The 16,363-nt window shown below is 44.2% G+C and overlaps 1 protein-coding gene across 6 annotated transcripts in view; it reads left to right on the top strand.

The window, feature by feature from the left end:
* LOC137329207 (PH and SEC7 domain-containing protein 3-like) overlaps positions 1-16,363 on the top strand; it is a 333,226-nt gene that overhangs the window by 238,022 nt on the left and 78,841 nt on the right. For all 6 annotated transcript variants that reach the window (XM_067994400.1, XM_067994401.1, XM_067994402.1 and 3 more), the window contains 2 exons: positions 1,516-1,574; positions 9,793-9,882. In XM_067994400.1, coding sequence (XP_067850501.1) covers positions 1,516-1,574; positions 9,793-9,882 — 149 coding nt within the window. The remainder of the gene's footprint in view (positions 1-1,515; positions 1,575-9,792; positions 9,883-16,363) is intronic.

Raw genomic sequence — 16,363 nt, forward strand, 5'->3', positions numbered from 1 at the left:
CATCCATCCTCTTCTCTGTTGCTGCTTTAGTCAATCTGATAGCAGAACATTGTCCCCAGCTAAGTTTGATAGATACCTTTACTCTCTTGAGAGTTCTTTGCGTTACACCAATTAAAATATTTAGGCACTAGTTTGATTTGCCTTAGGACATGACCACGTCGCCATTTTGGTTGTTTTACTACGTGCCCTTCTTTTAACCCTGAGGACATAACATGGCTTCTTTCTGCAAAAGAATGGTTTTGAAAGTATTCAATTTTTTGTCTACCGTGCAGTTAGCATGACCCAAATCACCTGCTAGTTTGCATATTTAACCTGGTACTAGCATTACATTCTCACCAGCCTTGGTTTGGCTAATCAAGTTGAATCTAATAATATTTTGGTCACTGTTGCCCAGGTGTCCCCCCACATGGAGAAGGGTGGTTTAAAAAGTTTCTCTTCCAATCCAAATGTTCTATGTTTTAATACTCTCCCACCCCCCCACCCCCATTTTAAAAAAAACTTCAAAATTCGAGATGTCTGTATGGCATATTTAACAGATGCACATCTTAGTGTTTTAATTCTGGGAGTCTGCTAAAAATAGAAAATTCACGAGGCATTTATAAAGTATTGAGGACAGGAAAGAAAGGAGCTTATTTTCATTTATCAGACCTAAACTGAAGGCATTCTCAACCACTATTAGTATGTTTATGATATGACTAAATATATTTGAGACAACCCCTGGCAGCTGTAGTCACTTTCCCACATCAGCCAGCTGCTGTAGTGCTAGCCTGTACTATTACTTTAAAAATTAAGTATTCCAGAGAGTCCTGCAATGATTGAACACTTGACCAGAAGATAATATTTTGGGATACAGTATATGAGTAATTTGAGATATGACACGTGGTAAGTGTAGCATGCTTGGGAGGAACAGGTGACTTTGGGCCTATGGTTTCCAAAGTTCTCCACCACTGGGGGTTTTTCTCATGTCATGTCTGGGTCTGTTGTAGACTAATTGATAGAGGTTGACTCCATTATCATTGTATCATGCCACTACCAGGATGGTAGAGGGCAAACTAGCTGGACCTTGGTCTTTTTTCATCTAGCAATTCCTATATTCCTATGCAAGCAGGTGACCTGCTCCCAAGAGGTTGTCAGTGGCTCTCTAACCAGATACTGGGAGCTGGATGATCTCAGCCCAAGGTGACATTATGTTCCATTCTCGTCCTTGTCTGGTCTTACTATGACACCTCCTCAAGTAGCATAAAGGGGGGACGGGGAATGTGAAGAAAAGTCATGGTGGAATTGTTGGCATAAACCCATTGATGCCGCATGCTGCAGGACCTTTGCACTAACATGTGCTTCAGGCATTTTCCACTGAAAACGCACCGTGGTGTGAATGCTGAGCGATTAGCACATAAAAGGCCACTCATCTCAACATGAAGTTGGTGTGTCCAACCAAGGCTGGTTTGTCAGCTTGTGGAACTTGGATGGTTTTGATATTTGAGTACTAGAATAAGCCTTTCTATCCTTTTACAGATGGGGTCCATTGCCTTACTTGTGCACTGATGTTGTTGAATACAGATCTTCATGGCCATGTGAGTAATGGGGTCCAAGAATGTACATGGAACACTTTGAAGAATAAACTGACTTGGTTACATGGAACAGGATAGTGGTTTATTTTATAGGGCATAATTTTGTACATTATTTTAAAAATCAGCCTCTTGTCTTGATACAATCATGTAAGATATTTGATAATAGCAGGCCTGCGAGCTGCAACTCGTTAGGAGTGACAGCCACTTTGGTTCACAACTGCAGTCTATTTTGGTATGTCAGTCTTAACAGTCAACTCAGCTCAATTGATTCAAATTGGTTTGCAATCCATGGTCATCATAATATTTCCCCAGCTCTGCTAACAGTTCATATTCTGAAAAATACCAACAACACACTTGTTTATTCAGATTGGCGCAGACCCACCAGCATGGTTGTCTGAGAATAAATATTGTTCATAAAATGAGTTTGTCTTCCAATTCACTGATTCAGATTGGAAATCATTCCTGTCAGTCTAATTATGTGTAAGCTTGATTTGTAAGACTTAAGAACTCCAGTGTAATGACACTCTTTTCATTACACAGACCATTCATCCGTATAATTAATGAATGTATCTCTGCCGTCTTCCTCAGATCACAGTACTCTGTACCCACTCACGTAGGCCACCTCTGTTAACAGAACTTTTCCTTTTTCCGTGCTTTATGTGTTCGAATTACGAGCAGACAATGTCACTGATAGGGAATGAAATTATTCTCTGTGCACAGCGGGAGTGCATTTTTTCCCTCCCTTTTTAAAAACAAAGAACTCTTAGGAAGGAAATCACTCTTTGCTCTTTCTGCAACATTGCTGCTCTACGATGTGTTATAATTAAAGCACAACTGAGTGGCCAGCGGCACCACATTTGCTATCACATGGCATAACTAGCACTTGGTGGGGCGCACTGCCATTGGGGGAAAATGGAGGGAGAGTGCAGGAGGTACAAAGCATAATTCATTGAAGACGTTCTTCAAGTGATAGTTCATGACCATTGTCCTTGCTGAGTAATGTTGGAGTTCTGACCTTAAACCAGGTATGAAACCGAAGATGTTTCCTGAACGGGAGCTCCAGTCACTTGCCTTTTTGCAGGTCACAGCGGGTTTAACCACACAGTTGTGGGTTCTGATACCCCTTAGGGACCATGTTGTGAAGCAAGAGTTGCTTCAGACTGGGGTTGAGCAGCACACAGCATCAGCAGGAGATATCTTGGTCACACAGGCAGCATGCACAGTTAAAGCATTTGAGATACATCTCTGCCACGAAGCCTAGGGCCGCACTCCAAAACACAATACAGGCATGTTTCACAAACACAATCGGGATAAACGTGATCGAGGGATTCAGGCCTCACTGTACTTCAGTGGTCACTGCTAAAAGAGACCTGTGGACACTGTAAGGACCCACCCTTCCAGGAATGGTATGAGTGCAAAAAGACGGGGAAGAGGGTGGATCTCGACTCGCTGCCAGGACGAGTGACCGGAGATGCTCTCGAAAGAAAGCAAGCAACCCGCTGTAGCTGGAACAGGACAGACTATTCCGTCCAGGTCTGCTGCACGTCGCAGTGAGTGGCCAGCTGCATCACAAACAGGTCCACAGTACACCTCTCGCCAAACCTCTGTGCCTAATGCAATACATTATGTGGGAGTGGCAAAGTAAAAATACTACAGCGCCCTAGCATGCCAGGCACAAAGGGTAGTAGCTATGTGGCACATCATGTTAAACCCATACCACGTATTCTTAATTGATGAAGAGTAGAGATGCAACACATCACCCTAAGCTTTGCAGTCACTGTATCTTTTTGGAATTGTTGTCCAGATAAACAGTAGTAATGAGGAATTAATTCTGGGAAAAAATAAAAATAGCCCCTAAATTACATCTGGCCTTGTTTGACTGAAGTGTTTTCAGTCCGCCTACTGAAAGATAGGAGAAGCAAACGTGAGGGCATGTGTGAAAAACATGATGTCCAGTTCAGATCACAAGTGGGTCTTATTGTTACACCCCTGGATTATGCTATCATGTGGTTAACTATTACTCAGTATGGGCGTGCTCCTGAACTTATGACACAGGGGCCGTTTACACGAGTGTCCAGCGCCACTTAACTCAAGGGAATATCGAAGGCGGTCCTGAAATGTCCAACCATAGTTTCCTCACACACTGATCCTGAAATCAAGGTAGCTTCACTGTTTGCAGTGGACATGCTGCTTGGTACTGAGTACAGGTGACCTTGTTGATATGGCCTCCAACATTCCTCAGCTATTGCTCTTCCTCTTCCTGATTAGCCAGTCACATCCAGCAGAATGAGACCAGCTGATGCACCCATGCATGCTGCTGTGTTGGCAAACGTCACCTTCTCTGCTTTTTGCGGGAACTCTTCACTGTCGTGCATCATTACGGTGAAGACAAGAGTAGATAAGTTTGCAAATTCGCCAATAATTGCTGTTTAACGGGGCTTTATTAAGTCAAAATATTGGTAATGCCAGGTCTGCGCGTCAGTGTAGATTAAATTGGTTTGCTCCTAGGGCCATTACTATGAGCGTGAGCAAAAAATTGTGACCACTTAGTTAATGCTAGTGCACAAAATCACTGCATCATAACACACGCCTAACACATGTGCTCCGTCTAACTCTGAGGACTTTAGTCCCCATTGCTAATGCGCGGCTTTCATTTAGAGAGGAAAGAAAGCCTCTTTACATTAAAAACATGCCGCAAAAATAATCTGGTTCTTTTAACTGTGGCACTATCCCCAATGGGGGAGGCATTTCAGAGCAGCTCCATTGAAAGCAATGGGACCAACAACTTACGATCTGCATGAGAGGCGATCTGGAGTTGCTAGACGACGCGACCTCCAGGTGCGCAGCTGAACAAAAACTCTTGCCCAAGACTTTGTTACCCCATTAAGTGTTTAAACTGAGAATTGAGAGAAGGAGACCTGTTCTGGTGTTCCAGGTGAGCAATACAAGTTATACCCAGGCTATTCTGCTCAGAGCGATAGGATGTGATTTAGCAACACGCGCGATAACTAAATGAAGCGACAGGTAAGCATTGAAAGAACTGTCTTTACTGCTCGACCTTCCCCGTCTTTAGCAAATTCTATTTCTGTGCGGGGAGATGGGAGGGCCCCAGTGATGTCGTGAAAGAATGACACGCCAGTACATTTCACCGTGACATGCCTCATTGCATCGTATGTTTGCAAACAGGAAAAAAATGCCCAATACCTTTTTACATGTAGACAGTGCCCCATTGCAAAGAAATTGCACAGTTCACAGACATCAGTACCACATTATTTGACACCAGGTTACGTCCCCAGAAAGCCTAATCAGGCCTATCGTCTATGGGTTTCAGCTTAGTTGTAACTGGGAAAGGCAAAGGCTGAGCTGTTGCAATCATAGTTCCCCTGCACCTTCATCTGTCTGCGTGTTGCTATCAGTGGAATTTAATCCGGATAAGTAATTTGCTCTGCGACAAATTGATTTCTGTCCCTAATTCAGTTCATTTCTTCAAAGATACTTTGTTTTGTTCCACTCAGCTAATAAAAATAACCACAGCATCAGAAAACACAGTTAATCCGTGTGCCTGCAGATGGCACACTACTCTGCCTGTTTCAGTAAGAGAGTCCGTTGCAGAAATAGGTTTGTACAGCTGAAAGTTTCCATACCGAGCTGTTGAGTAAAATGTTAACCTCATACACATGGTGGGGGGAGGCACTGATGACATAGCATGTTTCTGTACTAGTGTGCTTTACCATGAGATGCCACAAAGAGAGTTTTCAATTGTTTTGGTTGGGGGGCAGATGAGGCGAGCTACTCTCGTCGTCTTTCCTTGTGGCCAGTATGAACGTGGAATTGGCAAAGGCTTTGGAGCAGGCTGTCTTTTTAAAAATAATTCTTCAGGATTTCGGCGTCGCTGGCAAGGCCGGCATTTATTGCCCATCCCTAGTTGCCCTCGAGAAGGTAACATAAGAAATAGGAACAGGGGTAGGCTATACGGCCCCTCGAGCCGGCTCCGCCATTCAATAAGATCATGGCTGATCTTCGACCTCAACTCCACTTTCCCGCCCTACACCTTGATTCTCTTCGAGTCCAAAAATCTATCGATCTCAACCTTGAATATATTCAATGACTGAGCATGCACAGCCCTCTGGGATAGGAAATTCTAAAGATTCACGACCCTCTGAGTGAAGAAATTCCTTCTCATCTCAGTCCTAAATGTCCGACCCCTTATCCTGAGACTATGCCCCCTAGTTCTAGACTCTCCAGCCAGGGGAAACAACCTCTCAGCATCTATCCTGTCAAGCCCCCTCAGAATCTTATATATTTCAATGAGATCACCTCTCATTCTTCTAAACTCCAGAGAGTATTGGCCCTTTTTGCTCAATCTCTCCTCATAGGACAATCCTCTCACCCCAGGAATTAATCTAGTGAACCTTCGTTGTACCGCCTCAAAGGCAAGTATATCCTTCCTTCGGGAAGGAGACCAAAACTGTATACAGTACTCCAGGTGTGGTCTTACATGTACAATTGTAATAAGACTTCCTCACTCTTGTACTCCAACTCCCTTGTAATAAAGGCCAACATACCATTTGCCTTCCTAATTGCTTGCTGTACCAGCAAGTGGTACAGGTGGTGGTGAGCCGCCTTTTTGAACCGCTGCAATCCGTGTGGTGAAGGTACTCCCACAGTGCTATTAGGCCGGGAGTTCCAGGATTTTGACTCACTGCCAGTGAAATACGTTCAAGTCAGGATGGTTTGCGACGTGGAGGCGATGGTGTTGTTCCCATGTACCTGCTGCCCTTGTCCTTCTAGGTGGTGGAGGTGGCAGGTTGATAAAGGGATACAGTTTCTGTAAACCAATTCAAGGGGCGCAGTCCCATCAAAATACTGTATCTCACTATGGCTCACACATTGTAAATAACTAGACGCATACACACATAGCAGTTCCTTACAGTTAGCACCTTGAGACAGTGTTTGACCATGCATATCCAAGAAGAGGATGGACATTTTTAACACAAACCAATGAGACGTATAAGATCTTTGGGGACTTTGTGCCGGCAGAATTTGAAGATACACTGATGATTACCGTATTTAGAAAGCGGAGCCTTGTCCAGAGATCACCCTGCAGCTTCGCATTCGGTGTGTGGTCTTTTATATTAGTGGTTGGGCCAGGTTGCTTGTTCCTTGTATTTCCTGATCAATACCATGTTTGTTTTCTGCGGACTACCTGGGCCTAGAATGAATTGATCTGTATTGCACATAGGAACAGGAGGAGGCCATTCAGCATCTCGAGCCTGTTGCACCATTCAATTAGATCATGGCTGATCTGTATCTTAACTCCATTTACCCGCCTTGGTTCCGTAACCCTTGCCTAACAAAAATCTATCAGTCTCGGTTTTGAAATTTTCAATTGACCCCCAGCCTCAACAGCTTTTTGGGGAAGAGTGTTCCAGATTTCCACTACCCTTTGTGTGAAGAAGTGCTGCCTGACATCACCCCTGAATGGGCTAGCTCTAATTTTAAGGTTATGCCCCCTTGTTCTGTACTGTCCCACCAGAGGACATAGTTTTTCTCCATCTACCCTATCACATTCTTCACCTTAAACGCCACAATTAAATCACCCTTTAATCTTCTATACGTAAATGCAGTCTGGAAGGCAACATTAGGCCTGTGCAAAGAATGCAAGGCACACCAATCACTTGTATCAGTGAGGAGTTGAAATGGGAGTGTTGCGTAGATGGGGCGATTACTAAGTAATTACACCAATTTTAGCCATAAAGTTTAGTGTCTTCATGGAAAAATGGACCGAAGTGAAGAATGCTAACTCCAAAACACTGAAATCCAATTCATAATAAAAAATGGAGTTTGATTTATTTAGTCATCTTAAACCAGTGGCCCTGCTCGTAACTGAGCTGAGCAATGAAATTATTGCATGTAATCTTGTGCGTCGTTCTGTTAATTTTTTAGACATGCAACATTCTCTTGTCCTGTCTTATTGTCTGCAGCACATTGCTGGGTAGGCAGTAATGGAATGCATATTTAGCTCAGTTCTAGTTGCGACGGGTTGAGGTTGTACTGACTAAAGCACGTAAACATTTTAAACGATTTATGTTTTGGCTTTGTTTTACTCAAATGCATGGCTTATTAAAAGAGAATTCTGCTACATGAATTCTAACACAGTGACTGTTGCACGTAGCCAATGCATGTTGGAATGAAGCAAGGTAATTGCATGAGGTACTAACTAAATTTTGTACCTGTTTTCCTTTCCATCCTCACCTCCCTCTCCCTGGACCTCCTGCCTGTCTGCTTGTTTGCCTGGCTTGCTAGGCGGTAAGTTTTGCTTTAATCATGCTTTTTATGTACATCCCATTGCCCAAAGTAACCTCCACTTTTCCCCCATAACAGCTGTGTTTGTACTGAAGTGCAGTGTCAGAACCGCCACTCCCCAACTCTTGGGTCTCCTCCAGCTGGTGGCAACACCAAAGGAAACTTCCTGGATTTTGGACAGCCAGTGGAGAAAATGTGTGGACCTGTTTTTTTTTTAAACCGGGTGGTTTTAGTCACCAGGTTATCGAATTGAGCAAGTTTAGATTGGTACTAAAGCTGGCTGCACTAGACCCGCCATCAGGAGATGGTAGTACCATAGCAATATATAAAAAAAAGCGACTTATATCAGGCCGGAGACTATTTAATGCTGTTGTTACGCTGTGATTTGGGCATCAAGTTTTTCAAGCAGTGCCTCTGATTCTGAAGTTAGTATGCTTAAACTGTCGTTGACCAGATGCACTGTGGTATTACCATGGATTTAAGTTGCGTTTGGCTCTGGTACGAACTTACTAATAATGACGGACAGGAAAGGACCCTTAGAAAGGTTACAGAATCATAGAAAGTTATGGAAGGAGGCCGTTCAGCCCATCGAGTCCGCGCCAGCACAGGCTGGACGGACCCTTTGGTCTGTCCAGCCTGTCCCACACGATTGTGATGCCTTGTGCCATGCGAAACCACATGATCTCCTGGGAGAGAGGACAAACCAGATTAAAAACCCAGGCGAATTTGGGAAATTCCTCTCCGACTCCCTTAGGCGACCAAAACTGGTCCAGAATATCACTCTGGTCCTGATAATGCTATGTGGAACCTACCTTTTGTAAGAGGTGATCGCCGCCCCAGCCAGAAACAGGTCCAGCTCTCGCTTGAAGGAATATACGATGTGGTGGAATATGATGAGTCGACACAGCCAGCATTGCATCCCAAACTTCTGAGTTGCAGGAGAGGATGATGCCATTTCAAATTTTGCCGACTTTTCCAATGGTATCAAACGTCTATCTTTTAAAAAAAAACTTTCTATACATTTAGAGTGTGTGAAATTCAGGCAATACCTATGCAGCAACACCTAGTGAATCAGTCAAGTCAGTAACTCAGAAGCTCGGCCCTTACAGTTCTGGCCATTGTAATGCTTCTGGCTCAGCGAGGGCAGATACCAGACCACAGTTATAACAGCAGAATAAATGCCCAGGTAACCTTGTAACCCCCAAGACTATCAGCTTATTTCCTGAGATATTGATCACTCATTTGCTTGTAATATTAAAGTCCAATCTCCCCGAATCAAAAGGTTTACTGTTTTTTTTTAAAGAATGTTTGCGCTTTTTAAATAGAAATCGCTATGATCAGAGACTAAGCGGTGTCAGAATTGGAAGTTCGTGTAGAAAATTGAAAGCAAAAGAACTTTCCGTTTTCTTTCCTAACTGAAGCAAAATTTGTGGCAGAAATTGTTTCTTCCACTTGGAAAAGTGAGGCAGATACAGTGCTTCTGATAGTGACTTTATGGTGAGGCACGTCTGCAACCTGATCCCACACTCGCCTGTTAGTAATTTGTTCCTAGGCTGTTTGCAGCTTCTTTTTAAAAAATACACTTTGAACTTCTGTTTCCATGATGCCTGTGGATTATTTTTGTTTTAATGCAATGAATCTGCCTTCGTAATAATGTTGAACTGACTCATAAATCGAAGATTAGTGATTTGGTGACAAGTTATTCACGGATTCTGAAATTCTGGTGATTGGCGCTGGTATCAAATGAGTCAGCGTCACTTTTATATTTCACCAGGAAGCTATCCGATTATGTAACGTTGCAGTTTGGTTTGTAACTCTTTTAGCTGCTTGTAAGTGTACAATTAGTATCTTGTCAGGACTACCAATCTCTCTTCTGTACATGTTACATTTGATTCCAATTCTTTCTACATTTCAGAATATTGGGAAGAAGATGACCTGCCAAGACTTCATTAACAATTTGGATGGTTTAAATGAAGGGAAGGACTTCCCAAAAGACCTATTAAAGGTACAGAACTGCTAAGAGTGTGAACGGTAACTGCAATGGGCAGAAGTAATCGGCCCTTCCCTAATCTTTCACCAAGTAAATGTCGGAGATAGTGTAGTAAGTCTCGTGTTCTTTTGTTTTTACTGATGATGGTGACAATATTTACATCTGTGACTTCAGTCGTTACACTTGTGCACACATCTGTATTGAAGGCTGCTACTGGGATGGGCATGTGTCTGTATGAGGTGCCTTCACCGGAGTATTCTTTTTGGGCCAGTCTTGGGTCGGTGGCTTCATATTCATGAAGTGTCCAAACCCCTGTGTCAGATGTATCCTTCCTTCTAATGAGGGGTTTGCTCTTCCTTCTCTCACCACTTTGCCTCGTGCGGGCCTTACTTTGGGAATGCAAAGCTGTGGGGTGAATCCCTGCGGCCCTTTCCTGCCGCTCGGTACTCGCTCATCGTGGCTTGTTTTCAAGCCGATAAAAGAGTGGGTAACTTTCTGCTTCTACTTGCTTGTTTTCATTGGATGAAAGAAAATGGAAAGGAGACATAATCCAGGGGCTTTGAAATGCAGCGGGGTGTAGAAATTGGAGATATTTAACATGTTATTTAACTTGGATTGTGAGAGCAGAATGAGAGGCAGAGGTTCAAAATTAACGAGTTTCAAGCAAGATTGAAAAATAGAAGAAATTCTCCTTCCCCAGATATGTGAAGCAAACTCACAGTTAAAGGAGTTCATGGAATGTCAGTTAAAAAGGAGCAAGATACATAATTAGTCAGGAATGGGACTGAATATTATTGAATACTACAAGTAGAGATGATTAAACACTCTGTGAGACATGATGTCTGTACTGCTCCTTTAAAGATGTTGTAGCCATTCTGTGACTGTAGAAACACTTAAGACCCTGCGTTCACATGTCACTATTATAAAGAACCCCACGGTTCTATCCTGATCCATGTCAGACCTCGGTGTATTTACTAAGGAGCAGGATTTCATGAGCACAATTGTAAGACTGATTGCAGAGCTGTAGAAATACGTAGAGCTGAGCTTAGTAGTGTTCCCCAGGGGTCGGTGCTGGGATCACTGCTTTCCTTGATATATATTAATGACTTGGACTTGGGTGTACAGGGCACAATTTCAAAATTTGCAGATGACACAAAACTTGGAAGTAAAGAGTAAGGAGGATAGTGATAGACTTCAAGAGGATATAGGCAGGCTGGTGGCATGGGCGGACACGTGGCAGATGAAATTTAACGCAGAAAAATGCGAAGTGATACGTTTCAGTAGGAAGAACGAGGAGAGGCAATATAAACTAGAGAGCACAACTCTAAAAGGGGTACAGGACAGAGAGATCTGGGGGTATATGCGCACAAATCATTGAAGGTGACAGGGCAGGTTGAGAAAGCGGTTAAAAAAGCATTCGGGATCCTGGGCTTTATAAATAGAGGCATAAGAGTAAAAAAGTATGGTTGTTGGAGGCCAATCATCTCAGCCCCAGGACATTGTTGCAGGAGTTCCTCAGCCCAAGTGTCCTTGGCCCAACCATCTTCAGCTGCTTCATCAATGACCTTCCCTCCATCATAAGGTCAGAAATGGGGATGTTCGCTGATGATTGCACAGTGTTCAGTTCCATTCGCAACCCCTCAGGTAATGAAGCAGTCCGTGCCCGCATGCATCAAGACCTGGACAACATCCAGGCTTGGGCTGATGAGTGGCAAGTAACATTCACGGCAAACAAGTGCGAGGCAATGACCATCTCCAACAAGAGAGTCTAACCACCACCCCATGACATTCAACGGCATTACCATCGCCGAATCCCCCACCATCTACATCCTGGGGGTCACCATTGACCAGAAATTTAACTGGACCAGCCATATAAATAATGTGGCTACAAGAGCAGGTCAGAGGCTTGGTATTCTGCGGCGAGTGACTCATCTCCTGACTCCCCAAAGCCTTTCCACCATCTACAAGGCACAAGTCAGGAGTGTGATGGAATACTCTCCACTTGCCTGGATAAATGCAGCTTCAACAACACTCAAGAAGCTCGACACCATCCAGGACAAAGCAACCCGCTTGATTGGCACCCCATCCACCACCCTAAACATTCACTCCCTCCACCACCGGCGCACAGTGGCTGCAGTGTGTACCATCCACAGGATGCACTGCAGCAACTCGCCAAGGCTTCTTCGACAGCACCTCCCAAACCCGCGACCTCTACCACCTGGAAGGACAAGGGCAGCAGGCATTTGGGAACAACACCACCTGCACATTCCCCTCCAAGTCACACACCATCCCGACTTGGAAATAGATCGCCGTTCCTTCATCGTCGCTGGGTCAAAATCTTGGAACTCCCTACCTAACAGCACTGTGGGAGACGGACTGCACACGGACCACACAGACTGCAGCAGTTCAAGAAGGTGGCTCACCACCACCTTCTCAAGAGCAATTAGGGATGGGCAATAAATGCTGGCCTTGCCAGCGACGCCCACGTCCCATGAATGAATATGAAAAAAAAGTCATGATGAACCTTTATAAAACACTGGTTTGGCCACAAGCAGAGTATTGTGTCCAATTCTGGGTACCGCACATTAGGAAAGATATGAAGGCCTTAGAGAGGGTGCAGAAGAGATTTACTAGAATGATTCCAGGGATGAGGGACTTTAGTTACGTGGATAGACTGAAGAAGCTGGGGTTGTTCTCCTGGGAACAGACGGTTGCAAGGAGATTTAATAGAGGTATTCAAAATCATGAAGGTTCAAGCAGAGTAGATAGAAAGAAACTGTTACCACTGGCGGAAGGGACAAGAACCAGAGGACATAGATTTAAGGTGATTGGTAAAAGAACCAAAGGTGACATGAGGAAAAACTTTTTTACACAGCGAGTGGTTAGGATCTGAAATGCACTGCCCGAGGAGGTGGTGGAGGCAGATTCAATCATGGCCTTCAAAAGGGAACTGGATAAATACTTGAAAGGAAAAAATTCGCACGGCTACGGGGAAAGGGCGGGGGAGTGGGACTAGCTGGATTGCTCTTGTATAGAGCTGGCGCGGACTCGATGGGCCGATGATTCTAGTGTCAAAGGCAGAAGATCGAGAGAGTGCGAGTGAGCTGGAGTTGGCAGCTCTGAGTATTTCCGCACCCAGGAGCTTCAAGGATCATTTACATTTGACTGTTGTTGTCATAACCAAGCTCAATTAAGTGCAAAAAGTCCATTAAATATCAACATTTTTCTGGGGACTCTAGCAGCTAATAGCTTTTTGCCATAACAGAGATGCAGGAAACAGCACGATGACAGCCAGGTCCAATGAGCCTTGTCATAAAAATGCTTGACAGCTTTGAGTTTCTATAAGGCAATAAAAGCTAGGCACAAGAGCGATATTCATCTTGTGAAACTTTGTGCTTTACAAGGTGCGAAACGTCAGTGCTGGGGAATCAAAACCTTTTCCCACCCATTGTTGCACTGTGCACTTCCTGTGTATGGCACAGTTCAGAAGCTCGCAGTAACCGTCCCCCTACTCTGCCCCGCCCATGGTGCTGTGGTCCCATTAACAATATACCCCTCCACGCCGCATGCAGGGTGACATTTCCATTCCCCACAGCGGCTACCACTGCGGTTTCTGTCAGGAAAACTATGAATTGTTGCCTGATTGTGGGCTGTTTTCACACTACAGTGTCAACGGCCTTCACCAGTCCATGCAGTTTGTTCCACGTGCTAAATTGTCATTGGATGGTGCAGTCCCTTTATATGCCTATGCTGCTGCTGCCAAGTAAAATCTTAGATTCATCGTCCACCAGCAGTGCTAATGCTGCAGCCCACGGACCGTAGCTGAGGTACAACTTCAAGGATGCCCTTGGTACTGGGGTGCGTCCTGAGCCGTGGGAAAACTCTTTCACCGTGTTTAGCGTGCAAAAAAATTGAAAGCTTTCTAGGAAAGTGCCCATTTAATGCACTGAACCTGTTATATTGTGAATCAGACTCAGTCCGCCTTGGTCTCAAAGCTGAGCCAGTTTGAAGGAACTGTTGATCATACTGTTAGACAGACTGAACTGCTTAATTCCATATGCTGCAAAATGTGGTGCAGCATTACTCAAGTGCTTGCGTGCGACCTCTTCTGCAGCAGTTTTACAGCACTTGCTTGGTCTTGTGCTGGTGGGTGAGGTTTCAATTAAATTTGAACTGTCTGCAAGGCAAAATTGAACTACGAGTTGTGCACATCTGTAAGGGGACAACATTTCTATGCAGTCTAGTTTATACTCCTTTGCCAGTACAGTAACTTGCATTTATATAGAGCCTTTAATGTCGTAGAACGTCCCAAGGTGCTTCACAGGAGCGTAATCAGACATAAATTGGCGTGGAGCCACATAGAGATTTTAGGACAGGTGACCAAAAGCTTGGTCAAAAAGGTAGGTTTTAAGGGGTGACATAAAGGAGGAGAGGTGGGGAGGTTTAACGAGGGAACTCCAGAGCTTAGGGCCCAAGCAGCTGAAGGCACGGCCGTCAATGATGGAGCAAAGGAAATCAGGGGTGCGCAAGCTGCCAGAATTGGAGGAAGACAGAGATCTTGGAGGGTTGCAGGAACCCATATGACAGATAACCAGTGTAAAAATTGCTGTGGCCATGCCTTCAGCTATCTAGGCTCTAAGAGAAAGCAAGCAGTCATGTGATGACAGCCATGTCTATTTTCTTATATGTGCACCACAGAATAAGTGAGGCAGTTTCACGAGCCAGCAGGCAAGCAGATTCAAATAAATTTGCTCAGGAATATGTTTTTATTACAGTTCAGGATCAGTCTCTCACTGTCCACATGGAAAGCTGGACTGAGCTTTGCTGAATATCAGATCACAAGTAAAACCAACATCAACTGCTAAGTCCACAGCTGATTGTTCTTGAGCTGGATGTCAAATATTTGTAGGAGCTTAGATAAAGGGTCTAGCTGCTGCCAGTTCCTCTTGTCATTAAATACACTGAAGATACATGACAGAAGGGCAGATTTCAGTCCAGCTAATTCGTTTGGATAGCTTCCGCTTGGTACATATATGCATCGTTACCTTTGATGTTCTTCGTAAGTCTGATTGTCTGTCTGTAGAGATCCGTGAAGATTAATGGAACTCTACAGTTAAGGTGATGTGCTGAATCAAAAGGCAGCTATGAAATCCATGTAGTAGAAGCTTAAAATCTGTATCTCCTGTCCTTTTGATGACTTGCCTCCTCTTTGGTTGTCTCCAAGTCTATTGCAATGTGTATTTGAGAAAGTACGAGGACCTCTGACCTGGAGAGCCATGTACTGATGAGTCTCATGTTATTCTTTTACTAAAGGCAGGTGCTTTGAATCTACTAGTAACTCACCTGATGGCATTGCTGAGATCAAGAGCTCATCTTTTCGAGAGCCACAGGTGTAGGAAGATACGCGTGTCCAAGATCAGGAAAGACCATGTGGTCCATTTGGCCAGTCCCAGTCTCCGGGAACAACAACAACTTGCATTTATATAGCCCCTTTAACGTAGCAAAATGTCGCAGGGCGCTTCACAGGAGCGTCATCAAACAAAATTTGACACCGAGCCACATAAAGAGATATTAGGACAAGTGACCAAAAACTTGGTCAAAGAGGTAGGTTTTAAGGAGCGACTTAAAGGAGGAGAGCGAGGTGGTGAGGTTTAGGGGGGGAATTCCAGAGCTTAGAGCCTAGATAGCTGAAGGCATGGCCACCAATGGTAGAGTGAAGGAACTCTGGGATGTGCAAGTATCATATCCCTTTCGTACTCAGTCAAATTTAACTCATAGGAGGTAGGAACACCCACAGCTATTCATCATGATGGGTTGCAGCACCAGTGCACGGCATCATGTACATCTTTTTATTTGCAACAGTTCTAGCTTTAAAAATGATCTGTTTGTGGCGACTGGCCCTCATCTCTCCAGTTGGAAATTGTGGGGTTTTCCCTGGATAACTGCAGTGTAACTTGTTCTGAAGGATTCTTTCCAGGGAAAAAGTTCGGACAATATTGGGAGCATCGGGGGGTGTAGTGCAGAGTTTCCCTTCAGGAATGAGCTCGAATGGAAAGTCTGCAGCAAGCGGGACCTTTAAAATACTGCATGCCCCACATTCTCCCCTGTTTTTAACTCCAGCCAGCTTTCCGAGTAAAGGTTTCTCTTTGCAATTGGCAAATGGTTTGAGATCCTTGATGGTTCTCCACTTCGGTTGATGGCTTTTAGAAATAAAAGAATCGTCGCTTGAATGTATAATTTTTTTTTCAATGGCTTAGGAGTTAATTAGCAGAAGCAATTTGAGCTGCTCTGATTACAGAAGAAGTAAAGAAATCCGTGTTTATGGTAGTTCAATTTAACATGTGGTCAAGGAAGCATGAAATGTGGTGACTTTGTTGAAGTTAGAAGAGTTTCTTTCATAAACGGGCTCGATGATGCAAAAACTCCAAGATGCCTGTCTAAAATGATAACGTAGTCAACCCTGAGCTGTCTCATTCTGCAGCTGCTGTTTCCATGA

Source organism: Heptranchias perlo, chromosome 1 (assembly GCF_035084215.1).
Source record: "Heptranchias perlo isolate sHepPer1 chromosome 1, sHepPer1.hap1, whole genome shotgun sequence".
Classification (NCBI taxonomy): domain Eukaryota; kingdom Metazoa; phylum Chordata; class Chondrichthyes; order Hexanchiformes; family Hexanchidae; genus Heptranchias; species Heptranchias perlo.